The sequence below is a fragment of the Lontra canadensis genome, unplaced genomic scaffold (genome assembly GCF_010015895.1).
Source record: "Lontra canadensis isolate GAN:19392208 unplaced genomic scaffold, GSC_riverotter_1.0 scaffold92, whole genome shotgun sequence".
NCBI classification, from domain to species: Eukaryota; Metazoa; Chordata; class Mammalia; order Carnivora; family Mustelidae; genus Lontra; species Lontra canadensis.
The window spans coordinates 4,258,934-4,285,362 of NW_022631086.1; the positions used below are offsets into that span (position 1 = coordinate 4,258,934).

The 26,429-nt window shown below is 46.1% G+C and overlaps 1 protein-coding gene across 2 annotated transcripts in view; it reads left to right on the forward strand.

Moving 5' to 3' along the window:
- The first annotated feature begins 1,092 nt into the window (after nucleotides 1–1,092).
- TIAM2 (TIAM Rac1 associated GEF 2) overlaps nucleotides 1,093–26,429 on the forward strand; it is a 110,999-nt gene continuing 85,662 nt past the window's right edge. For both annotated transcript variants that reach the window (XM_032836408.1, XM_032836409.1), the window contains exons 1-6: nucleotides 1,093–1,198; nucleotides 1,746–1,908; nucleotides 3,000–4,145; nucleotides 9,605–10,040; nucleotides 15,391–15,563; nucleotides 17,356–17,580. In XM_032836408.1, coding sequence (XP_032692299.1) covers nucleotides 3,006–4,145; nucleotides 9,605–10,040; nucleotides 15,391–15,563; nucleotides 17,356–17,580 — 1,974 coding nt within the window. In that variant the 5' untranslated portion in view covers nucleotides 1,093–1,198; nucleotides 1,746–1,908; nucleotides 3,000–3,005. The remainder of the gene's footprint in view (nucleotides 1,199–1,745; nucleotides 1,909–2,999; nucleotides 4,146–9,604; nucleotides 10,041–15,390; nucleotides 15,564–17,355; nucleotides 17,581–26,429) is intronic.

A 26,429-nucleotide genomic window follows, 5' to 3' on the forward strand; every position in this document is an offset into this window, starting at 1 on the left:
GACTTGTGTGTTTGGCCTTATTGGAGGAACTTAGGGCTGGTGCTTCATTAACTTTAAAAATCACTGTGGAGGGGTGCCTGGGTGGCTCAGTGGTTAAAGCCTCTGCCTTCGGCTCAGGTCATGATCCCAGGATCCTGGGATGGAGCCCTGCATCGGGCTCTCTGCTTAGCGCGGAGCCTGCTTTCTTCTCTCTCTCTGCCTGCCTCTCTGCCTACTTGTGATCTCTGTCTGTCAAATACATTAATCAAATCTTAAAAAAAAAAAAAAAGTCACTGTGGAGCCCTCCAGTGAAGCTATACGAAGGGCCAGCAAGCACATAAAAGGATGGGCAGCATCCCTAGTCATTAGAGACCGTGCACACTAGAGCTGCACTAAGATACCTTTCATACCTGTCGGCGGCCGCTGTCAAACACTCAGACAATCGCAGGGCTGGTGAGAGTGTGGAGGAACTGGACTCCACCGATGCGGTCAATGGGGGTGTCGCAGTGGTGCCGCTGCTCTGGAAACAGGATGGTGGTTCCTTAAAATGTTAAACAGGATTACCATAGGAGTCAGCAGTTCCTGTCCTGGGTATGTACCCCAAAGGACTGAAAGCAGGGTCTCGGAGAGGAGTCTGTCTACCCACGTTTGTAGCAGCATCATTCACAAGGGCCAACAGCGGAAAGCAGTCCGAGTGTCCACTGAGGGAGAAGTAGATGAGCGAGATGGGGTGTGCACATGCAGCGGAACATGCCTCAGCTTCGTACGGGAAGGGGGTTCTGACATAAGCTATAACATGGAGGAACCTGGAAGCCATTCTGCTAAGGGAGATAGGCTCGTCCCGAAGAGACAAATGCTGCTGTGTGATGCTCGTTCCATGAGATACCTCGAGAACGGTGGGAGCCGGGGCTCCGGGGAGCAGGGTGGGGAGTTTCAGTTTTGTGAGGTGAGAGTTCTGGAGACTGGCCGCATGAGAATACGAATGCACTTAACGCAACTAACGGTACAGTTTAAAATGGGTAAGATGGTCAGTTTTATTCTACGTGTATTTTAACACAGTTATAAATAAGTTTCTTCTTTTTTTTTTTTTGAATAGGGAGAAAGTTCCACTTGAACCCACACGGCTCTGCTCTGTCTTTCGAGAACGTTCAGGCTTTGTGTGCCGGGAGTGAGCCCCGCCAGATGGCAGCTCCCCCAGGCTGTTATCTTACCCTCCAAGGTGGGCCTCCTGCTCCTGCTTCTTGTGTGGAAAGACCCAAGACATACGCTGGAGATAAACTTTTAATCTCCTATACGGGGTCAACCTATAAAAGGGAAGTTACTTCACTGTGATTCTGCATTTGGGGTTTTGTTGTTACTACTGAGTCAAATAGAGAACAATGCACTGTTGTCCTATCAGGGTGATGCTCCTGCCATCAGGTCGGTGTGCAGAGTCTGCAAGTTGTTTTCCTAATGGTGGTGACAGACAAGCTGTGACTCATGCCAGTGCCTTCACCTGCCCTCCCCTGAAACAAAAGCATGCATTGGACTACAGTCTGTGTGCTGAGTTAATGGCCTTTACAAGATTGGCTGGGCAGTTCTAGCTTCATTTATATCTTCCAACACCTCTGATGAATCAAGCAGTTCACAGACATTTCATTTATTATTCTGACAGTGATTGTGGACACTGGTGGTTTCTTCATGTAATTTATAAGAAACCTTTGCTTTTACCTTCTGGGAGCTCAGTGTAAACCGCTTGACAGTTTTCCTGTATTTCTGTTTTTCAGGATCGTTTCATGGATTCACTTACCATACTTAACCATGCTGCCTTTTTCTAGGACCTGGTAAAGCCTTCTGACTTTTAATCTCCCTCAGAACACAGACTAGACTTCAGGTAAAGCCAGCGCACATGAGTTGTGGTTCACGTCAAGTGGCAAGACTGTGATCAAGGTAATAAGTAAGTTTCATTGTTCAGTCTGGTTAATTTTGTTTTTAATTGTGTTTGCTAACTCCCACCAAAGAAAAGTCAATCCATTTGACTTTTGTTTTGTGGGTGTACACTCTTTAGGTGTAAAAGAATTAAAAGTAAAAACCTACTAAATATATTTTGAAATGGAACTGGAAACATGATTTCTAACTTGCCTCAAATAGTGATATACCGGTTAGGGTGAAAAACCCAACGGGAAGGTTTGGCTCAAATTTCGACTTGCGTGTTTGGCTTAAGTAACAGACGAATCGAACACATTGGGGTTTTACAGGGAATGAAAAGAATCTAAATATTTTTCAGACATCCATATTCTGATAAATCAGCTTCCGACTTCGTTTCCTCATCATGTTCTAAATTGAGGACCCTCAAAGGCTTTAGACAAGCACTAGAGATTTGTTTTATTAAAGTGTTTTTCTGCCCCAAATGAGAACTTTTATTCTTTACCCCACCCCTGTTTTCATCTCAGCCTAGTTTTTGGGGACTCCTTTTGTGGTGTTCCTATTCTGTGTGTTCTATCAAAGCTCCAACAGAGTGTGGTCCCCAGACTCATGTTATTAAAAAGGAGCAGTAGTCTCCTCTATTGGGGTGTGGTATTTGCTCTTCTAGCAGTTGGCGTGTGGTAGAAGTCATTGTCTCTGGTCACTGAGGAGCTGGTGTTTTGGAGTACCTGAACTAAGATGCTTTCCTTCATGTTTCTGTTCAAGAGTCATTTATTCAGAACCTCTCAGTGCCACACCTAAAGGAGGCCTCTGCTTTAAGTTGATTTTTATGCCTATTTGATGTCCGAGTTAATATCATACAAAAAAATTATGTGTTTAAAGTAACTAGCACGTGGGTGTGCAATATTGTCTACTTGGTTGATGACCTGCATGGCACAAGGAGAATCAATTCAGTAGGTAACTTTTGTCCCTATTTCTCTGACTTGTGTGGGACACCAAAAAAAAGTTGTTTTGTAATGTGTGGAACTTTTTTTTTTTTACTTTTTAGAAAATTCTGTCACAGTGGAATGTAACTTAGGTCATGTTTCTTACTGATGCTACTGTTCTTAATTTAGGTTACAATGGGGAACTCTGAGAGTCAGTACACCCTTCAAGGTTCTAAAAATCATAGCAGTTCTAACACTGGTGCTGAGCAAAAGCCTTGCTCCCTGAAAATACGCAGCATTCATGGGAAGGATGACAAGTCACTGCATGGATGGGGTCACGGAAGCAGCGGAGCGGGTTACAAGTCCCGGTCCCTGGCCCGAAGCTGCCTTTCTCACTTTAAGAGCAATCAGCCTTACGCATCCAGACTGGGCGGACCCACATGCAAAGTCCCCAAAAGCAGCGCCTACCCCAAGCACAGGACGAGCGCCTCGGGAAACGAGTTCCAGAGCAGCAGCGCGGCCTTCTCTGCAGAGAACGGCTTCCACTACGTCGGGCACGAGCGGGCGGCTGACCTCGCGGTCTCGAGGGACTGCAGTGGGCACCTTCTCAACTGCTACGGGAGGAACGAGAGCGTGGCAGCCACGCCGCCCGGCGAGGACCGCAAGAGCCCCCGGGTGCTCATCAAGACGCTGGGGAAGCTGGACGGCTGTCTGCGGGTCGAGTTCCACAACGGCGGCCAGCAGGGCAGGGGACCCCGGGGGGACGCGGGCGGCCCCGTGCGGCTGCTGCGCTACTCGCCCACCTTGGGCCCCGGGCCGGACTCGCCCCCGGACTCGCGGCCGCGCTCCAGCAAGGGCAGCTCCCTGAGCTCCGAGTCGTCCTGGTACGACTCGCCCTGGGGCCCCGTGGGCGAGGCCAGCGAGGCCAGCGAGGCCGAGGGCTCCTTCCCGGTGCCCGGCACGCCCGCCCCCGGCCTTTGCGCCGCCGACTTCCCGCCGCCCGGGGCCCCCAAGCCGTTCAACCAAAGCTCGTCCCTGTCCTCGCTCCGGGAGCTCTACCCCGACCCCAGCCCGGCGCCCTCGGGCCTGCGGCTGTCCGATGAGTTCGTGGGCACGCACGCCAGCCTCAGCCACCGCGTGTCCTTCGCCTCGGACATGGACGTGCCGTCCCGGGTGGAGCGCAGGGACCCGGGCCCGTACTCGTCCTTCACCCTCCCCTGCCGCAAGTCCAAGGCCTTGACCGAGGACGCCTCCAAGAAGGACACGCTCAAAGCCCGCATGCGCCGCATCAGCGACTGGACGGGAAGCCTCTCCAGGAAGAAAAGGAAGCTGCAGGTGAGTACACCTTCGGGCGGAGGGGGCCTCCCTTCCCTTCTCCAGCAGCGGGAGTGTGGCCGGAGCTGCCCCCGGGCGCTGGGCGGAGGCGAACGGAGCTCAGGAAAGTGAAGAGCTTAGTCTCGGACTGGACGCCTGCTGTTTGCCGGGGTGGGTGGGGTGGTTTTTCTCTTTCGCTTCAGAAATGCACTTTTTCTCTTAACCCACAACCCCAGGCTCTCTGGTTCAGTGCAAGCTCACCTCCTGCGCTCTGCTGCGAACGCCTCAGGACACAGGCGTCGTCCCAAGGCGTCGCCAGACTGTCCTTAGAAAGTACAGCATTCCAGAGAATTCCCCAGTGAACTGGTCATCTGAGAATTTTGTAGAGCTCATTCTCGAAGCCTAAACAAAAAGGAGAGCTAGATCATTGTTATTTGGGAATGAGTCTCTTTCCTGAACTTGATATTACTTTGGGGGAAATTAACATTTTGGGGGATACATAAAAAAATTATCTGTATAATCTCACTGCCTTCTAAGGGGGTTAGCAAACAGTTTTTGAAAACATCTTGTACCCAAGAACACGTAATATCAAAAATATAATGCCTGATAAAAGAATTGTGATGATGATAATACTTATTATGATGTATAAAGTTGTAATGGGGAAACAAAGTGGCTTAGTCACCAGGAAGGAAAGTAATAGGTTGCCTTTTTAGGTAACTAGTGGTAAGTGCTAGGTTTTTAGTTCTTCTTTTTCTTTTCTTTTAAAGATTTTATTTATTTAAGATACATAGAAAGAGAAAGAACTAGCAGGGAGGGAGGGGAAGGGAGATGCAGGCTCCTCTGCTGAGCGGGGAGCTAGACCCTGGGCTTGATCCCAGGACCCCTGGGGTCCTCACCTGACCCTAAAGCTGATGCCCAACTGACTGAGCCACCCAGGCGCTGCTAGGTTTTTAATTCTTTTGCTCTTGGCTTTTCTGTTTTGTGTGTTTCTACTTTTAGTTATTTGTAGAAGGAATAAAGCGTTTCCTTTTTCTTTTTTTTCCTTCGCTTACACAATATAAGTCGCATTGTTGAAGAGAATTTGAGTGGGTAATTTGCCTCTAGTAAAACTGCATTTTATCCATCCTAGATAGATACGGAATTATAAAATTTTACAGAGCCTTATGGGTGACCAAGAATACGCCTTCCCTGAATAGATCGTGTCAGATCTGTAAAACTTACTATTAGTTATTTCCTTCTCATGCATGAGGCACACCACCAGCACCCCTCCTGTGTCATGCTTTGTTGCCCCTGGCTCCCACTTTACCCACAGATAAAGAACAGATGACCACCGTCCCGCCGCGGAACTCTTCATATCCCCAAATGTAGTAATTTGCTAACGCCTTACTCCTCACTTGTTTACACTCAACCACTGCCTAGTAGAGATTAGACCTTTTCTCTCAGGTCCCATGTCCTGAACAGCTGACAGAAGTTGAGCCTGATGAGGGAAATAGGTCCTGCTTTCTCTGGGGCTGCAATCCCACACAGGCAACTTTTGTGTCTTTTATGATTCAGGTGTTCTGTGGCTGACTGAGGTTTAGCTGTCATTTACCGGGACCCCTAACTGATCCTGGCCTCGAGCCCCTTACTTCCCATCTCTGGTTTGCATAGAGTATGGTTCTCATCTGTCCACGTGTGTGGCCTGGCTCACAGACCAGTGTACTGAGTCTAATTCAGGTTTAGTTCAGCTAAAGGGAGACCACTTGCCACTGTGTACTGACCATGTTCTGTCCCATTCAGGCCCTCACTGCCCCCCTGGGAAGTGACCTCCTTCAAGTCTGGGTCATCCAGAGATTTCGTTCTGAATGGTTTGTTAGCCTATGGAGTTAAGAACAGACTGGTTAGATAATCAAAAAGTCCGAATTTGGGGAAGTCGGAAAGGACTTCCACCTCACTTTAAAATGAAGAAAATAAGGCTTAAGGAGTTTGAGGGTCTTCCCTGAAAGAGACATGGCAAGTTGGTGGAGAAGCCAGGGCCAAAGCCATTTCTACTAAGCCTCATATAAGAGCTCTTTCCGATGAGACACATGGCCAAGGTACTGTTGATAGCCACTGGTAGTTGCTTTGGGCTTATTGAATGTTAAAGTGAACCGCTTTGGATTTTTAAGAAGTATCCTGTGAAGCCAGCTTTTTAGTTTTGCTTATGTTCCCACAATCAATAATCCGTAAAGGTAAGCAAGACAAATTTTTCGTCTTGTTAACAACAAGATGAAAGTGTGCCACTTTTGTTGGTCATGTTTTTTTTCCCTCCTTTGTTTTCCTTTCATGATTTATGGCAGAGATCAGGTTTAGATCCTTAAAAATGTAGTCAGTGCATGGGAGCAAAATTCCTGACAGTGTGGCAGATGGCACCAAATGAATGCATATTCTCACGTCACATAAACTTCTGTCTGCCAGCAGGGCTAAGGTCCAGAAACCCTTACCATGATGGAGAGACTTACTTGTTTTGACTTTTTAAAGAAGTAATATAAAAGAGGAACCCTTTCTTAGGGTTTTTAACCAGTAGGGTGAGTTAGTGAAAAAGCATACACAGCTGAAAAAGAGTACCACAGTAATCAGAGAGAATGTGCTAGAGAGGAGTATGTGTTTGATGCCAACAAACCTTAATATTAATGGAGTGTACTGTGAGTCCTTGTTCCTGTCCTCGGTGAACTTTCTGTCAGTCAGGGTGGGCTGGGTTATGCTGAGATAACAGAAAGCTCTCAGAACTCCGAGGTTAGTACAAGCAAAGTTTCTTTCTTTCCCATGCTGTCACTCTGGTCTGCAGTGTTCCTCTCTGGGACCCTGGGTCCACAGAGCAGTTCCATCTGGAAAACTGCAAGCCATGACAGCAGAAGAGGAAAGAAAATTGTGTGTTGGCTTTTGAAGTTTCCATGTGTCACTTCTGCATGCTTTTATTGGCCCAAGCTAGTCACATGGTCATGTCCAACTCAGAGGGAGGGGGAAGGAGAAGGAATGACCCTGCCCTGGGCCCTGGGAGGAGGGTCAGGCGTGTTCGGTGGGTAGCAGTGACAGCGGACATCAGGAGGCAGAGACCCCGGCCTTTAGGCTCTCTTAATTTTAGACCTCACGGCCCTTTGAGGGCTGCGTAGTCACAGAGAGCTAGTGGTCTCTCCTGTGGGATGAAGGAAAAAGACATGTGAAGAATGGCCAGGTGTGAATTTGAATACATTTTCCTAGAAAGTGAGGAATGATGATCAGGAGTTTTCTTTTACCTCCCGAGAGAGACTGAACTCTCTTGAGCCCCTCTCTCCTCTTTTCGGTAGTGCCCTGGTCATGAAGTTACATTTTCCATTGCTTAGGATGATCTAGCTGCACGCAGAGAAATGGAAGTCAGACTGCCTTGTGTACACGTATAACACGACTCCTTGGTTTCATACACATAGCACGGCGATGGGGAAATGCAGCTGAGCCGACTTAGCGACGGACGTCCACTCATACATTCCTGTTAGCCTGAAAATCAGTCACTGGCTATTAGGATTCTCGATAGAAAGCTTTAGAAATGTGTTAGAAACTGGGAAAGTTCATGTCTAAGAATCAGTTGTAAATGCTGAAATGCTATATTTTCCCGTTTCTTAGGAAAATTTGTCACGCTTTGCTGTGGTGGAACATTTAAAAGTGAGGGCTACAACCACCAACTGAAGACTCTTACGAGAAATGCTGTCAACAATGTTTATAGGGTCACATTTAAGTTTGGCACCTGAGTGTCTTTCCTCTGGCAGAGTTTGGCTTGTTTTGAAACACCCCGTTAGAGCTCTTGCTGGGTATCTGAGGCATCCCGGTGTTTGGGGGCTGTGAGTCAGAGTCACATTCGTAGCTGACATGATGTTAACGCTAGCTAAATGAGAAGTATTCCTTCACCTCTTAGGAGTTTTTGAAGAGCAACGAAGTGACAATTTAAGAAAAAAATCTTAAACTATTTTGAAAGTTTCTTCTCTAAGTGACTCACTGCAGCTGGCTTACTTCCTCTATTCTTGCATAAGCATCTGTGTATAAATAAATAGGACTATGGGACCTGGTGTAAACACAAGTGGAAAATAATATTTTTGTTAGTAATAGCTGCGATTGGGGCTCCGTTGTTTATAGCCCCTGGGTATTCAGAAGCGCTCTTCAGCTGATGATTTTCCTACAAAATGTACTTGCTACTGGATTTCCGGATAGAGTGTCAGAAAGGATAACCCCTCCATGCAGTGGAGTATTCAGAATAAGGCCTTTGGTCAGTGGCCTTGACTCATTTTTATTTTAAATTATTATATATTTATTATTTATTTAATTTTATTTTTATTTTAATGGATAAGGCAATATAATGGACAGTCTTCTAGCAGCTGAGTAGATGTTTACACTGAGCACTGCTCTGCAGACTTACCTTAATCTGAGCTCTAAATCTGGAATGTTAGAGTCTTTTAAGTCTTAAATTAGGCTTACCCTCTGCTGAACAATGTACTTACTGATATTTATCAGTGAATGGCCTGTCTGAAAGTTATTCTTCTTAAATAACCGGATTTCTCTAAGTGAGGAAACATTCCGTGTTTTCAGCTCTGCATGGCCACTGACTGTCAGTGCATTGTATTCTCATGGGGGGCAGCCATTATTTTATAAATATTAGTTTTATTTAGAGCTGCCAGTGTCTGATTTTATGTTGTGGTACATGTTGAAGTTAAGAATCATGTCTTTGGTATCCCCAATGGCTAGAATAAAATAGATGTTCAAATGAAAGGATGTGAGTGAATATTTCTTTCATGGAAGAAATTCCCAAATTAAGTAAAAAAAAAAAAAAACATACTGTTTATGAAAAACAGCATTACTAGGAAATACTTTTTGTAGATGAAGAATCCCACGTGTGTGGTTTTTAATATCTGAAGAAGGAAAATAAGATGGTAGACATCCTCAAGTCTTAAGATGGGTAAGGGTAGGGAGAAGCTGGGGACTGACTCTTTTGGGCAGAGGAAGAGAAGTTTGCATAACAACACCTGACAACACTGAGTACTTATTCCCTAAACCCCTTGACCCTGGAACTGGAGATTTTCTACCTTTAAAAGGATCCAGGAGGAAGACCTGGATGAGGAACGCGAATTCCTCCCAGGAAGACACCAATTCAGTCAGCAAAGAAATGTCAGCCTAGAAATCTTCACTGATGTGTTACAAATACACTAGTTAATTTCTTGATGCTCAGTATAGGTCAGAGGTGGGATAGTCAGGAGTCTTTAGTGAATTCCTATCTTTAAGCATTGACTCCACTGGCTCTGGATTGGGTTGGGCAACATTATTTCTACAGTTCTTTCTGGTTTGGTGACTTAATGTTTGAAGATAAATTTTTGTTAAGAGTCTTGCTTTTTGGCAGCAGCATTAGCAAACAGCAGGACGACGTGTTTCCAGTGTTGGGGAAGGGATGCTTTGGATGTGCATGACCTCTGATGGGTGGTCGTCTGCATTGCTCACAGGAGCCGAGGTCCAAGGAAGGCAGTGACTACTTTGACAGCCGCTCAGATGGACTGAACGCAGACGTGCAGGGGCCCTTCCAGATGTCTGCTTCACTGTGGTCTGGGGGCTCCGCTCAGATCCTGTCCCAGAGAAGCGAATCCGCTCATGCAATTGGCAGTGATTCCCTCCAGCAGAACATTTATGAGAATTTCATGAGGGAGCTGGAAATGAGCAGGACCAACACAGAGAATGTAGAAACGTCCACAGAAACCGCAGACTCCAGCAGCGGGTCCCTCAGCTCTTTGGAGCAACTTGATCTGCTCTTTGAGAAGGAGCAAGGGGTGGTCCGAAAAGCTGGATGGCTGTTCTTCAAACCCCTCGTCACTTTGCAGAAGGAAAGGAAGCTGGAGTTGGTGGCCCGGAGGAAGTGGAAACAGTACTGGGTAACACTGAAAGGTAAGTGCGTTGTTGACCCAAGGGGGCCACTGAAATCATTTCTTCCAGCTGTGCCCTCTCCCAGGAAGCACCAGTCAGTCTATGGTTAATTTGTTTCAGTGTGAAGGGATTTGATACAATGTCTCCCAGCATGTTTTGCTACAGATACTTTCTCATACCTGGAGAATATGGCTTACATAATATTCATATATATTATTCATTCTAATACATGGTGATTGGATTTCATAGTTATAGCTTATTATTTTATAGGTATTCCCGTACCATTCTTTAATAGTTTTTCTGCATCTGGGGGTAAAATTTTCCAAATAAGTAACCAAATGCAGATCGTGAGTATCCTGTTCTTCACAAGGACCCTCAGTTTATACGACAGAACATCTGGATGTCCTCTGACCTTTATAAACTAAGGAAGTCTAATTGTCATCATCCCAAACAAATGCCTTTTTTTTTAAATGTAAAGGAAATAGGAGTGAGGATTTGTTTGTTAAGATTATGAAAGTTTCTTGGAAATGTTATCATTTAAGAATGATAATTGCCTTGCTCACTGCGGTTGCGTAGATTAGAACTGATCTTAATGTCCTGAGGAGGAGCAAGGCTCCGAGTCAGTATGGTGTGATTTACGTGGATGTGAAGATGGTTTACACAGATGCGAGCAGAAGGGCAGCCTCACAGTCATGTGTGCACAGTCATCCTGTGACTCTGTCAGAGGCACTGAATGTGGTGTTCAAAGCCAGACCTCATTATTGGGCGACAGCCTTCCCCGTCCTGGAGAAAAGCAGAAATGGGAATCCTGTCTGCAGACACGATGTGTGGAAGGCCTGAGCTGTCCCACGGAGCTCCTTTCTTGCTACCCCCCCACCCCCGCCCTACCTTGTAGAAATTATGAGATGCCTCCACCCCCGCCTTGGGGAGCTGGGTCATAATAACCCAGAAGCCTGTGTGGGAAGGATCCACTTTGGAAGGAATTTTGCCTTTAAGTGATGCTTTTCCCTAGCAAACTGGATGGTTTATAATACCCAAGTCCCAGTCCTTTTTTCCAGCTTGTGATACATTGTGGCTGAGGAATACCCAAGAGCTTACCTCTCATTTGGGCATCCTGCGGAGACAGGTTCTTATGCCAAATGATGGGCGAGATTTGGAGACTTGGAATAAGGGGTTGAACCTAGCAGTTTGAAGGGATACGTTATGTTCTCAGGTTTAATAATCAAATAACCATCCAAGTACAGGATAGGGAACTGTGGCTATTGAGCATTACAAGGAGATTTGGGGGGGTGGGGGTTGAGCTGTAGGCTGTTTCTTTTTTCTTTTCTTTATTTTTTAAAAGTTTTTATTTATTTGACAGGGAGAGAGATCACAGGTAGGCACAGCGGCAGGCAGAGAGAGAGGGGGAAGCAGGCTCCCCACTGAGCCTGGAGCCCAATGCAGGGCTTGATCCCAGGACACTGGGATCATGGCCTGAGCCAAAGGCAGAGGCTTAACCCACTGAGCCACCCAGGTGCCCCTGTAGGTCATTCCTTGAATGAATTTCCAATGTGATGGAGTCAAGATAAAAGTAAATATGATTTAAAAGAGTGAATGTGATTTTCGGCTACCTTCTTCCACCTCTCCCGGGTTCTATAGCCACAGCGGTTTCTCCTCCCTCTGCCCTGGGTGGAGCCGGCCATTCCTATTCTTGGGGGCACGATAGTGCAGGAGCCCTGTTAGTAAGCAAGATGGGGATTCTTGAATAGGTTCCACCTGAAGTATCCCTGATTGGAGAGGGGAGGGAAAATGTCTTCTCAGGAGAGCGAGCATCTGGGATTGATTATGAATCACAGTCTGAAGCTGCCTCCTTCCGGCATGTTGTTTGAAAGAGATGCACTTGACTCCGTGTGAGACGTGATTCTGTTTTGCTTTTTTAAAAATTGTATTTATTGTATTTATTTTTTTAATGTAAAATTTGTTTGTTTAAATGAATGCTTTGGGAAGTCATTCCCTGCCTGTTTTAATGGCTCTGAACCCCCCTCCCCCCCGCCGGCCAACTCCCACTCCAGTGGTGGTGGAGGCTGGTGATGGTGTGTGTTTGTATGTCCATGACCTAACCCCAGCAGGGGTTGACAGCAGGGTGACAGCAGGGGGTTGTTAGAGCCATGCTATATGGTGTACATTTAGGAACACTTAGCTTGGAGAAGACCAGGAGTGGGGTGGGCAGTGAGCAGCAGTCTTGTGGAAGGGGCACTGAATTTATTCTGGTTCCCCAGGGGTTAGGATGGCAAGCTGATTCTGAATTAGAAGTACAGCAGTGACCAGAGCCATGAGCAAGTGGAAGGAGGCGCTCTTCCTGATTTCCCTGCTTCTGAAGACATTCGTGCAGAGCCAGATCGTGGGGGGCTTCCTGGGGGAGGAGATTTAGGCAGGTTTCTCTTAGAGCCAGAAGAGCCCACCTCCAGGGTTTTGCACCCTGAGGGCTACCGCGGGGGCTCCTGCTACTGACCCCCGTGGCAGGGACGGCCGTGAGTCGTCTGACTGCCCCAGGCTCTGCGCTCTTGCCTGCACTCTGATGCCTTGGTGCTTGCCCATAAAACCCTTTAAGACCCATGGAGAAAGGGTGCTTTGTAAGTGTGAATGTTATCAAGCACACATTCCTTCCTTCCCTTTGCAGCCAAGGAAAGTTCTGCGATAAAGATGTTTTTTTCCAGCATAACTTTTTCCATGTGGCTTTCTATACCTCTTTCCTCTGGGAATTCACTAGGCTGAGTTGAACTTTCTTGGCTTGGAATCCAAGTTGTAATGTTTGAACTTAACTGTTTGGTTTAATCTTAGTTACACACACACACACACACACACACACACACACACGTGTATATATATGAACATATACAAGCGTGTACATTTAAGCAGAATTACAAATTCTTGACGTATTTATGGTGTTCTGGAGAGAGCAGCTACAAGCACTAGTTGTATAACTGTGTCATGTGTCGAGTGTGCTAAGGGCATAAATGTTTTCTAGGGCTTGGAGGATGTCATAACATTTTTAACAAAGGTAATGCTGCTTTCCGTAGGTCTTCCAGTGAGTCAGGAGAGGGGTTCCTGCCGTAATTCGGGGATCCCGGTACTGCCACGCATCAGGGGGTGGTGTGATGAGTGTGGCTTGAGAGGGTGTCGAGAAAAGGTGGGTTTCAGGGAAGATGAGACGAACTCCCTTTTTCCACTGGTGATACTTCTACTGGCACCTTATCTATTCTCGTACTTCTGCTGCTCTTCTGGTCTGTTTTCTCTTTCTGCTACAGTGGCGAGAAGAACCCCTGCTGGCAGCCCTCCAGGCCAACCCCAGCTCCTGGCAGGGACCGGGCAGAGCTGCTGGCCGCAGCCCTGGGTGGGGGCCACGGGGACGGGAGATGCTGCAGACAGGGGTGCCCCGCTTTCCCTCAGCCTTATCGCCCCAGCATGGGAGACACAGATGAGGTTAACTTTGATGTAATAGATTTACCACTGATTTCCTGTTCTTTAAGTTCAATAGCAAAGAAATCGTGCATACTGTTTTACCTCCTGGCCTGGGTCTAACATGACATGTCCTGTTTTGGTTTCACCCTGCCGCGGTCGATGGGGCGTTCGAGTTGGCGGCATGTTGGCACCTGCCCACGGTTGTGTTCATTTCCTCTAGATGTCATGACTCAAACCACAGCCACTGGGCGTACAATGGTGGGGAAGCTGGGAAGTGAATGTTCACCGATCGGAAAGAATTTGAACTGGGCAGAACTGGCGTGGGTCTGTCACCTTGACCCTGGCCGTTGGGTCCCCAGGTCATGGCAGGTTGCATACACAGCAGCAGTCAGACAGGCCTTTCCTGATGGAAAGATTTGGGGACATTGTTTCTATGTGCATCAGTGGCTGGAAAAAGACTGGCTCAACCCTGCAGGAGCAACCCTGGCCGGAGAGCAGCCTGCTGCTCTCCCTTCTTCTGGAAGCATCTCTTAGCCTTAGTGTGGGTGCCTTTTGTTTGCAGGCAGAAAGGTTGCTAGAGCTTCTTGAGATCGTTAAGCACCATGGAGGGGGAAAGTATCATGATGCTCTTTCTGAGGGCAGAGCTACCGGCCAGCATTTTGTTCTCCTGGCTTCTGTGCTTCTGATCTGGGTTCCATGATCTGAGCTTATGTGTCCAGATTAAGATGGGTTTTCGAAGGAGGAAGTGACACTGGCTAGCATGAAATGGGTTTTTGTTTTGTTTTGTTTTGTTTTAACATTTAGACCTTTATGAGTGAGGACTTTTAACTTAGAGGGGCAGTCATGCACTGGACCTCATTCATTGGCTGTGTGGCTGAGAGCAGCTGGTGCTTCTTCACATCAGCAGGAGAGGCTGTGCAAAGCAAGGGGATGGTGTATCCGCCTTATTTGGATGCCAGGGCTCAGCACATGAGAAGTACTCAGAAGTGTTTATCAGATGAAGGTTTTTCAATAAGAGAATGTACTTGTGAGCATTTTAGAATTTGCTTAAAAACTGCATCTAATAATTATAAGGCACTCCTAATTATCAAAGTAGAGCCTTCATAACTTCTACCTACAACAATTCTTTAATTTACAGGGGAAAGCTAGCTATTTGCAAGCATTTTTGTGTCCTATTTTAAAATCAAGGGATATTTAGTTTCATTTCCCCCTCTTCATCTAAACAGTAAAATCTGTGGTGTTATTTCCTCTTATTGTGGGATAAGAGAATACACTAATATTAAATTATTTTATGTGGCATTTGGAGAATTAACCAGGTACTTTCTTATAAATGGCAAAGTTCTGCAGGTAAACTCCTTTTCTTGTTACCACCAGTTGTAAGTGTAGAAGCTCCCTCATTTAATGAACATGGGTGTTCTCTCTGCATTGATTTCTTAAATAATGCAGGGCTATGGTGGAGAAGGAGGGCTCTGGGGCCAGCGCCTGGGTTCAGTTCCCTGCTCTGCCACAGTCCAGCTGTGGGACCTGCACAGTGGTATAAGCCCTTGGATTTCTCATTTGTAAAATGGGGTTAATAACCACACCTGCCTTCTGGGGCTGCTGTGGGGTTTAAATTAGCCATTGAAGAACTTAGAAGAGTTTCTGACAGAGTAATCAACAATAAATGCTTGGTATTGTTATTACTATGATATGTTTACAAAAACCTCTCCTTTTCACCTGAGTTACCGCTGATAAAAACAAGGCATACTTTGGATACCAGAATTTCCTTTTGTATTACATGATTGGTTGTCTCATTCTATTTCCCCCCCCACCTCACTCCCACTCTCCCTCCCTCCTTCCTTTCTTTCCTTCATGTGTCCCTTACCTTCTCCCTGCCTTCCCAGATCCTCAAGACTGTGACAGAGATGTAATTTGCTTCTCTGTCTCCTAGGTTGCACCCTGCTGTTCTATGAGACCTATGGGAAGAATTCCACGGATCAGAGCAGCGCCCCTCGGTGTGCACTGTTTGCAGAAGACAGCATAGTGCAGTCAGTCCCAGAACATCCCAAGAAGGAAAATGTGTTCTGCCTCAGCAACTCCTTTGGAGATGTCCACCTTTTCCAGGTACTGCCGAACTTTCTGGATGGAGGGTCGAGGTGATGGCTTGTGTGCTAGGAGGACAAGAAGGAACAGAATGAAGTCGTAGTTTACCAATGCAATAGAGCAAAAGCCTAGTTAGGCTTTGGGTTGGGGCTTAAGAGAACTGGCCCCTGCTTACCATCAGGTGGCATGGGGCCCATGTTCATCCAGTCATTCACACAGCAAGCATTTCTTGGAACGCTCTTCAAGTTCCAAGCTGTGCCCCCTGGAATGGTCTCGAGGATTTGAAGAGAGAAAACCATCGTCCTTGTTCTGGCGTAGCTCATGGTCTAGTGGTGCAAGGTCTGAAATTCTCTGAGTGGAGGCTCTTAAGTGAACCCTACAGAATATAGCTAGGAGAGCTTTAGATTTTTCCCTAGAATCCCAGTAGAAGTGAAAAAGAAGCTTTTCAGGAAAGCCTTAAGGACAAATGCTGGAAGGTCTCATTTTCCTGTAGAAGTGGACTCAGGGTGTTAAGTTTCAAGTTGTCTCCCATTATGATTTTTAGTAGTTTTCTAGCAAATGCAACGTTGACAAGCCTGGTGGGATGCCAAGCCTGCGGTGTTGGTGTCAGCCTTAGGCGTGAGATCCTGGTGCCGCCGTTGGGTGTGGGCGCCATCTTGGAGAACATACTGATCTTCTCTGAGCTATGGATCTGTTAGCCAGTAGGATAACAGTAGTTTGCGGGATCGCTTTAAGGATCAATAATGTGTATGTGTTAAGTGCTGAAGAAATTCTAACCATTGGTGCTGTTATTGATGAACTCAAAAGGGGTGGAAGTGAAGGAAGTGAAGTATAATTCTGACGTGATTCCCAGGCTAAATCCAGTGCTGCCTGTAGACCCAGTGCTGCAGGTTCTATCTGACCAAAAAGGTTCATGGAAGATTCCTAGGTCCTTGGTTCAGGAGTCTCAATGACATTGGTCCTGGACACTCTCAGGATCCCTGCAGAATTGCCCAGTGTTCTCTCTGCTGACTTTGGGAATCTAGAATTCTCTGCACAGACAGGATTTCCTGTTTCCAGTACCAGGTGAACTCACTGGGCCTTTAGTCTTCTTGCTGTCCATAACTTGACTTATACAAGATCCAGGACCTGAGGTTTGATTTTCCTTCTCCTCACTTATGTTTTAAAGCCATGTAAGGAATTGCCGTTAATCTGAATTGTAGGGAGGGTAAGAGAATTAGATTAAATCCGCATGGACTGGGATGCCTGGGTGGCTCAGTCGGTTAAGCATCTACCTTCGGCTCAGGTCATGATCCCAGGGTGCTGGGATCAAGCCCTGCATTGGGTTCCCGGCTCAGTGGGGAGTCTGCTTCTCCCTCTCCCTGAGCCCCTCCCCCTGCTTGTGCTCTCTCTCTCACTCCCTCAAATAAATAAAATCTTTGAAAGAAATTCTAAAAATCTGCATGAACTTCTTAGGGGCAAGTATGAGATGAGTGTTTTGTGACTCAGGCAAAATATCCTTAGTTCTAAGAAATTCTTCCAATAGGTCCTATTGTATGATCCCAGAGATCACTGGACGATCAACCCACAGCTTGAATGTATGTAGTTTTTCTGGACATCGAGGGAGCAGAAGGGGTTTTCAGCCTGCTAAGAATCATAGTAATTTACTTGTTCTGCTTTATTGAGACGCAACCTTATTTTTAAAATATTTTTCTTATGTGAAAAAATGTGTGTAGTCACTGTGTGTGAAGTGAAGATCAGAGAAAGAAGAACCCTTATGTATATTCCCAGTGCTTAAAGACAACCATTTTAATGTTGCTCCCCCTGTGTTTAGGCCTCTAGCCAGACCGATCTTGAAAACTGGGTCACTGCCATACATTCAGCTTGTGCATCCCTTTTTGCAAAGAAGCATGGGAAAGAGGACACGGTTCGGCTGCTCAAGAACCAGACGAAAAACCTCATTCAGAAGATAGATATGGACAGCAAGATGAAAAAGATGGCAGAGTTGCAGCTGTCCATTGTGAGCGACCCAAAGAACAGGAAAGCCATAGAAAACCAGGTACTACTTATTTGTGTTTTCTTTCCTTGCTCATGTCACTCGCCACGAAAATCGGAGTTGGAATGCAAATAGCGGCAATGTTCCTTACCCCTCTGGGGGAGATCGTTTCTGTGGCTTCTTGTTGGAAGAACTTAATGGCAGCACTTTTGTGACATTGGTGATGTGATAGGCTTTATTTACAACCTTTGGTTGTTGTATATACCCAGTGGAATATTTGTAACCAAGTCGTTTCTCGTAATTCTGATTAGTTCCTTCTTGCCTGGCTGATTTTCTCATATATTGTCCCTTTCAGACCAAAATTTATATAATAAAACCACTAGAAGATTAGACAGAGAGGATTCTAACAGAGAGGGTGGCTTTGGGAAGTATGGTTTAGTGTGACACAGCTATTTCCATCCTTGGGTTCCAAAAAACCAGTATATATATATTTTTTCTGTTTATAACAGATATGGCGCTAAGGAGCTTTCCCTGGTCTAGTTCCACTTTCATTATCAGAATTAAATAGCTCGTTTCTATGTTGTTTGCATTTTGGAGGAGGAGGAGCAGCTTTTGAATATCTGTTTTCCTTTGCTCATGCACCCTAAGCCTGTGGACACACAGCCATGAAGGTTCTCGCCTCTCTCTCTTCCTAGATGCAGGGTGAGCGTTGTCTCTTTAGATGGTTAATGAGGCAGTGGCTCAGAGGACAGGTGGACATGGGGAGAGTTGTTCGTTGGTGGGATGGCACTGGTCTGGATGTGCGGCTACCAGGGTGCAGAGGGACCCTACTGAAGTTTCACAGTTTATATGGAAAACCTATTTCAGAGTATGTAAATTTCCATAATTCTGTAGAACCTCAATGAGCGTATCCTACACTCCTGAACTGAACTGTTCTGAGAATATGCCCTTTATCTAAAGAGTATCTGGGAGCACAGTCCAACTATATTAACAGGACCTGAGAAGAGGGTTGCCAGGCAGAAGGTGGGGAGGTGGCAGGTATTGGGGAGTTTGGCAGGAGCACCACGGTGGAGGAAGTGCCGCCACCAGGAGCTCACCCTGGGTCCCCTCTGCCCTCTGCCTGCACCTGTCGTGGAAGAGTGAGGTGCTGAGGCCGGTCCCCATCACTCCGCTTTCAGTCTCTGTGGTGTGGAGAGATGTGATGCTATGTCAGGGTTACCTGGCAAACCAGAAAGCTTGCGGGGGAGAAACGGTCATCTCAGTTTTCCATGTACCGCAGCTCACGAGTGGTCCTGAATTTCAAAAATCCAGGAGCCGTGATTGTCTGTCCTCAGAGGTGAAACTCGTGGATTGCTGTGTCTCAGAGTGTCCAGAGTGCCCCAATAAAACAGTCTCGGGATGACCATATGGGGGAAAATGTGGTTATAACTTCTACCAGCTCTCTGAAATTCACCTCTGAAGCCATACTTTCTTTCTCTGAAGGGACGTCCACCTTGAAGTCTGTAGGTCCTTACATAATCTCAAACATGTAGATCCAGCGAGAGAAATGGGAAATCAGGCAACTTTCAGAGGCTCCTGGCCTGTCCACCCCCATCTCCCCCCACCTCTTTTGCTTTCCCTTTCCTTTTTATGGCCACAGGAAGTCCAAGCAACCTTTAGAAAATGCATTTTCATTAAATATAATTTTATTCCATTAATGCAGTTTCATTAACTGTAGTTTATAGTTGGCAAGCAATTAATTTACGATGTCTGTGGGAGGGGAATTACTTTCACACAAACTGGACTCATAACTCAAGAGTCTTTGATGGTTGGATGGCCTAAAGAAGCTCTTTCAATTATGACTCACAGCATGTTATACATTCTTTGTCAGAATCATTACTAGTTATTTTAGGCACACTGTCCTGACGTGACTAAGTTTTCAGTGCCCCCCCACCCCCTTCCCTGGGTCCCCCTTGCCCCTATGCACACAGCTGCCTTCTCATACTGCACTGGTACATTTCTGGTATGAAACCACTGGAAGTGATTTTAGGAATTCCACCTGAAAATATTGTCCCCATCTTACTGGCAGTTTCTAAGGTTGTCTTTGAGACTTGTTTTCCCAGAGGGCTTTGCGGTGGGTGTCCGGAATTACATTTGCTGTGCTCACTGTCCTTTGCTCATTTTCCAGATGGTTGTAAAGTGAGTTATTAGCTCTTTACTTGCCGACGCAGAGAGTATGAAACATAAAGGGGGATAAGAAAGCACGTGCTTAGATTTATTTTTATGAGATGATCTTTGACTCGAGAATGTTATGCAAAGCTACAAAGGCAAAGGTATTTTCAAATCAAGACCAGTAAGAACATGATCTCTCAAATATCCCATAACTATGTTTTTTTCTAAACGACCTTTTAAAAACGTCTTTAACAGAGCAGTAGTGCTTTCTCCACTTACCACTTAAAACTCGCAGCGTCACTATATTTTATTTTACATAAAAGAAAATATTTATGTAGCGCTTTTCCCCAGAGACCCCAAGAACCTCAGATAGAGTCATTTATAGCCTAGTAAGAGCAGAACTTACGGAGTACGTTACATCATGCATGGTAAAGTCTCTGGAACAGATTTTCTTTGTAGTGTTTGGGTGGAGAAGATCGTTGTGTGCCCCCTTTCCAAATAAAAAGATAAAACGACACTGTCCTAGCAGTAACGGCTGGGCTTCATAGCATGGCACGGTGACGTGCTCTGCTTGAAAGAGACCATCCCACGGGCTTGTCCCAGGGCCTTTTGGAGATGCTGGGGGCAGGGCAGGGTGACGCAGCTTTTCACTTGAGCATATCCAATGTGGAGCAGACCGTGCGGCCAGCCACATGTCGGATTCCTTTTGAAGTCCTGAGGGAGGAAGAGCTGTAAATTAAGTCCAGTTAGAACTTTATTTTCCTTCCCCTTCATTATTTTAAAACAAGTAAACAGGGACAAAACCTCACTGCCCTTTGGCGGTCTTGGCCCCCCCACCCCTGCCCAGATGGCTTCCCTGCATCCTGATGCATTCTGTGTTCGGTCCCCGCCCCCCCCCCCCCAACCCCGCGCACAGTGGTTCATGAGGCCCTGGTGGGGGGAGGCAGTCAGAATGGGGCAGAGGATGCAGCGGGAGCAGCAGGCTGGGTGGAGGGCTTGGGGCTGCTCTGGGCTTTGTGAAGCGTGGGCTTCCTTTTAAGTATTAAAGTTTCAACTTGGTAAAGAGGATCGATGGAATCTAGGCAGTTGGAAATTGTGGTGAGGGGGAGGGAACAAAGTGAATGAAGCCTTGAGGAAAATACGGTATGGAGTGTGTGTGTGTGTGTGTGTGTGTGTGTGTGTGTGTGTGTGTGTGTGAAGCCATTTGGGGAATAAAACATCGGAGTGGGAGGTGTTGGTGAAAGAGGTCTGAGGAGATGAGGCCGGATGATGGAGGTTCCGGGCATTCCATTTAGCTCCGTGAATGTTTATTAAGTGCGTCTCTGGGTCCGGCAAGTGTGCACACACTGGGGAGTCAAAGAAGATGCTGTTTTGCCCTCTGGGGCTCTCCATCTAGCGGGTTGCCAGTCAGTGAAGCACATTATTGCAACATAATTTGGTGATACTAGAGCAAATGATATTCCAGAGGGTTGTGGAAGACAAACCAGAAGTTTAGCCTCCGGTGTAATCATGGAAGACTTCTTGCAGGAGGGATGCCTGGATTGCTGCTTGAAAAGTGAGGAGTTAATAAGGAATGGAGAAGGGAATGCCGGGCCAAGAGTCAGCATGAGCAAAGGCAGAGTGAAACGCCATGGTGCAACCTGGCAGTTTGATTTCTCAGGCACACAGAGTGCGGGTGAGGGATGGAGGGTAAGTCGGACTGTCTTCTCCCTTCCCTGGACCGCTGCGGAGGCTGTCCGTTTTCCCCTTCCTCAGATGCATCTTCCATAGGAACCTGGAGTGTTTGCATCTGTAGAGCAGATCTGATCCTATGATTGCCAGGTTTAAAAACACTTTAAGTGGCTTCTCCTGCTTGGGAGATAAAGCCCTTGATAACCTGTCCTACCTTTATCTAGCAGGGCCAGCTTTCCTGCAGGTTCCACCCCTTTCTTCGGGGGGTTTTTTCCTCAGGCAGAGAAGACCCATATAGGCCCTCACTGGGCTTATATCCCTCCTCATCTGTGAGGAAGGGTTCAGGGGTTACTTCCTCCTACCTTGACGTTCCTCCTGCCCACTCCCTCAGGGACCTCTTTTATACCCCATAATTCTTGGGGTCTCTCTCCTTGCCCTCATCTCATTGTTTTCTAATTATCCCCTTGTGTTTAAGGCTGCTCCTGGTCTGAAAATTGAGCTCTTAAAAGATCTGTAACTTTTCCATTTCTGTATCCCTGGTGCTTTGCCCGAAGTAGTGTGGGAGTGGACGTGTGTCTCCTCTCTACTGTGACTCACTGAGTCTCCTCTCTGTGGGCCCTGCCCCAGCTCAACGCCGGCTCTGGGCTTCCTTCCCTCAGGCCTTCCCTCTTTCATCCCCAGCTAAGGTATCCTCTCTCTGGCCTTAATCCCCATCCTCATGGCACCTGAGCTTATTTATCAAGGCACCGATCTTGGGCCATGATCGTGTGTGATTTCATGGCAGCCACGTGAGGTAAAGCTGTATGTGTCACTGATTTGATGGATGAGTGAATAGACAGTGAGAGAAATTAAATACATTTTCTTTCTTTCTTTTTTTTTTGTTTAAGATTTTATTTATTTATTTGACAGACAGAGATCACAAGTAGGCAGAGAGGCAGACAGAGAGAGGGGGAAGCAGGCTCCCTGCTTAGCAGACAGCCTGATGCGGGGCTCAATCCCAGGACCCTGAGACCATGACCTGAGCCGAAGGCAGAGGCTTAACCCACTGAGCCACCCAGGTGCCCCTAAATACATTTTCTAATGTCACAGAGCTGACAAGTGGGGGAGCTAGGATTTGACCACAAACGTGCATTCCTAACCACTGGGCTGTATTGCCTCAGTAACGAATCAGATTGTGTTTTTCTTGCTGATTAGTCATGTGATGAATGGTTTTGCATAAAATTGAAATTAGTTTTTATTTTTGTTATATGTGTGTGTGTATAAATATGTACATGTATATTTATTTTTAAGTAATCTCTACATCTAACATGGGGCTCAAACTCACAACCCTGAAATCAAGAGTCACATGCCCTACTGACTGAGCCAGCCAGGTGCCCCAGAATTAGCTTTTTAAAAATTTAAGATTTATTTATTTATTTTAGAGCGAGATAGAGCACGGTTGGGAGGAGCAGAGGGAGAGGGAGAGGATCTTAAACAGACTCCACACTGAGCCGGGAGTCCGACATGGGGCTCGATCTCATGACCCTGAGATCACGACTTGTGCCAAAACCAAGAGTCACATGCTTAACAGACTGCGCCACCCAGATGCCCCCCCAAAATTCGTTTTTTAAATGATTTTCGTAACCTGGATTTTTGGGTTCGATTTGATGGGAAGTGTATTTATTTTAAAATGGAGTGAATTTTATGGTATGTAAATTTATCTCAGAGGAAAAAACAAAACACATTCTCTAAATCTTAGTTGGTTGTTCTAACCACGTGTTAACTTCAGTGTAATCTGTGTCACTAGATGGATTCTTCTGAGAAGGGTAGGTTGCAGTGCTTGGGAAATACTGCATGGGAGGTTTTCATCCTATTTGCCAAAAAGGAAAAACTGATGATCTTTTGGGACAGATCTTGGAAGGGACAAATGACCAAATACTATGACCAAATGACTAAATGATAGAAAATATTTTTCTAGGGGTTTTGGGTGTGGAAGGAACGTGCTTGTCATCGTTTTTATGTATCACTTATTCATCTGTTATTTTTAGCATTAGGCTTCCTCCTCCCCGCTCCCCACGTCTACAGTGTACCATAGCCTCTCTGACCTCATTAGATGACTATAGCCATATTAGCAATAGAGGGGAAACTTTTGCACTGTGTTTGTGACAGAGCTTAAGAGTGGGAGTTTTCCTCCTTAATTTTGTTCTTAGTACTTTTTTTCTTTTGCAGCGGAAGTCAGTTCCTTAGAGTGAGTTCTCTTCGCGTCATCTTTGTTTTGTGCAAGGTGTTAGAAGAAATGAAAGCTCAGTCTACATAGAAGTTGAATGTTTATTTTTGTGTCCTGATATTTATCTTAGAAAATAAAGAAATGTCTAGGGACAATGATCAGTATTTAAGGAATTTAGGAAAAAAAGGGGAAAAACAGTCTTGGTTTAAGGAGATTGATTTTAGGCATTTTAGTGTTTGATCATCGAAAAAAATCTCCAGAAATTCCCTGATTAACATGATGTCAGATAATGTTACTGTGTTAGTGATGATGGTGATGGAAATTTCCCAACGTAAAGTTGTAATAGCTACAAAGCTGTCTTCTGTTTCTCCCATTATATTTATAAAAATGCATCTTTATCTCCTACTTTATCTCATAATTTTGATAATTATAAAATATGTTTATCTTTTTTTGTTGTTGTTGTTAATGCTTAAAATTTGGGGGCGCCTGGATGGCTCAGTTGGTTAAGCGTCTGCCTTCAGCTCAGGTCGTGATCTTGGGGTCCTGGGATTGAGTCTGGCATTGGGCTCCCTGCTCAGTGAGGAGCCTGCTTCTCCCTCTCTGTCCACCCCACTCCCTGCTCATGCTTGCGCACACACACTCCGTCTCTCAAATGAAATAAAAAAAAATTGCTTAAAACTTGGGCTGAGCTTTGCACATCAAGGTTGTAGAAGGCTGAAACACAAAATGTTCAGTAGGAATAGAGCACCCAAGTGAGAGGGTAGATAGTCTTACATCCTTCCCTGTTGAACACCTGGGGATTTGTGGGGAGAAATAAAGGTGGCAGTTAGATGAAAATGTGCGTGAGAGTTGCTGCGGTAGGTCTCAGAAGTGCACAGTCACCTGCTTTATGAGCGAGGGGGCCTGCGATTCAGGGGCTGCATTGTGAGTGCTTGATAGAGGCTGATTCCCCCATGCTGCTCCCCTCAGGGTCTGCTTGGGGCCTTTGCTACTCTGGGAGGGCGAATCATTCCCACTCTGGGGGCTCCGTTTCCTCTGCTGAGAAACAAAGATGTGGTAATGCTGTTGCCCACAAGCTCACTGTGTATGGTCACAGACTTTCTCAATGTCCCGACTCTGTCTGAGCTTGTGAATCTGCCTTTTTGCTTCCCCCCTTCCCTTCAAGTAACCCAAGCATCTGAATCCATGTCTTCACCACACTCTCACCCGGTGTTCTCCACGGTCCGTCTCTCAACTTCAGTGAGTCTGTCGAAAGAAAAATTGGATACTTCGTTGTTTCTTACCCAACCACAAATGTTCATTCACCCTTCATGGCGGATCTTCTCTAAAAGAACCATGACCTTCAAAAGGGGAGAAATCGTCTTTAAATGTAGAACAGCTGTGTGGCTGACGATGACGGGCTCTGCTATAGAAATCTGTGGAGGTGAAGGCTGGGTCTGTCAGCATTCTCCAGAGAAACAGAACCAATGGGATCTATGAGAAAATACGCATAAAGAGATTTATTATAACAAACACAGTCACATGACTGTGGAGACTCATAGGTCCCGAGAGCTGCAGTGTCAGCAAGACTCAAGAATGGTACCCTCGGGGCGCCTGGGTGGCTCAGTGGGTTAAAGCCTCTGCCTTTGGCTCAGGTCATGATCCCTCAGTTCCGCATCGGGCTCTCTGCTCAGTGGGGAGCCTGCTTCCCCCTCTCTCTCTGCCTGCCTCTCTGCCTACTTGTGATCTCTGTCTGTCAAATAAATAAATAAAATCTTTAAAAAAAAAAAAAAAAGAATGGTAACCTTCCCATTCCAAGACTGGTAGACTCCGGGCCCAGGGTGGGCTGATGTTTCAGTTCCAAGTCCAAAGTCAGAAAAAAAAAGCCAGTATCCCAGATGGAAGGCCACTAAGCAGGAGGAATTCTCTTTTCCTTGGAGAAGTGTCGGCCTTTCTGGTCTGTATTCAGGCCTTCAGCTGGTTGAAGAGGCCTGCCTACACTGGGGAGGGTCATCTGCTTTACTCAGCCTACCCATCTAAATGCTATTCTCATCCAAAAACACCCTCATAGAAACACCCAGAGTAATGTTTGACTACAACTCTGGACACCCAGTGGCCCAGTCACGTTGACGCCTATAGGACTGACCATCACAAATGCTGGGTCAGGATGAACATAGGAAACATTGTTGAAATGGAGAAGTCGTAAAGTCCCTTCTGGTTTGTGTTTCTCATGAAATTTAATTTTAAAATGACCTCTGCCATGTACAGTGTTGATTGAGACCCCAGTTCTCTTGAAACATAATCACATATGTTAATGAACTTCTTCATCTCTGTAAGGTCTGCTTTAGGCTCTCTGGGTCCCCTAAGCTCTTCTTCCTTCCAAATGACGTGAGCATTTGAATCCGTTTCCTTCTCATGGATTTACCTGCATTTTGTCCCAGCTTTTGGGTGGAGATGTCCAGCCATGCTGAAGATGATCACAGTGTTAATGGCAAGATTTTAAGACTGCCTGTGTATCGTTGGCGGGGGATGGTCATCACTTTCCGGTGATGTTTTGATGTGTAGACACATAAATATATTAGGTGATGCCTTTACAAATGCTTTGTAAACTGCAGAATTCCCCGAAAATATAAGTGTATCATCTTCCTTGGTCTCTCGTGATTGGCATAGACCCGGATTTTGTTTCATGCTTTTTGTCTTTTTACTCTGCCATGGATGGCATGGGCTCTTTCCTTCATGTTATCTAACACCTGATGGGTTTTCTGTCCTCTGATGCTTCCATCCCCAACACAGCCCCTAGAAATTATATTGTAAATGTTTTCACATGAAGGGGGAAAGGAGGGATACGCTTTAATACACTGCCCAATCTGGAAACATGTACATATTAGAAGAGAAAAGAAGGTGT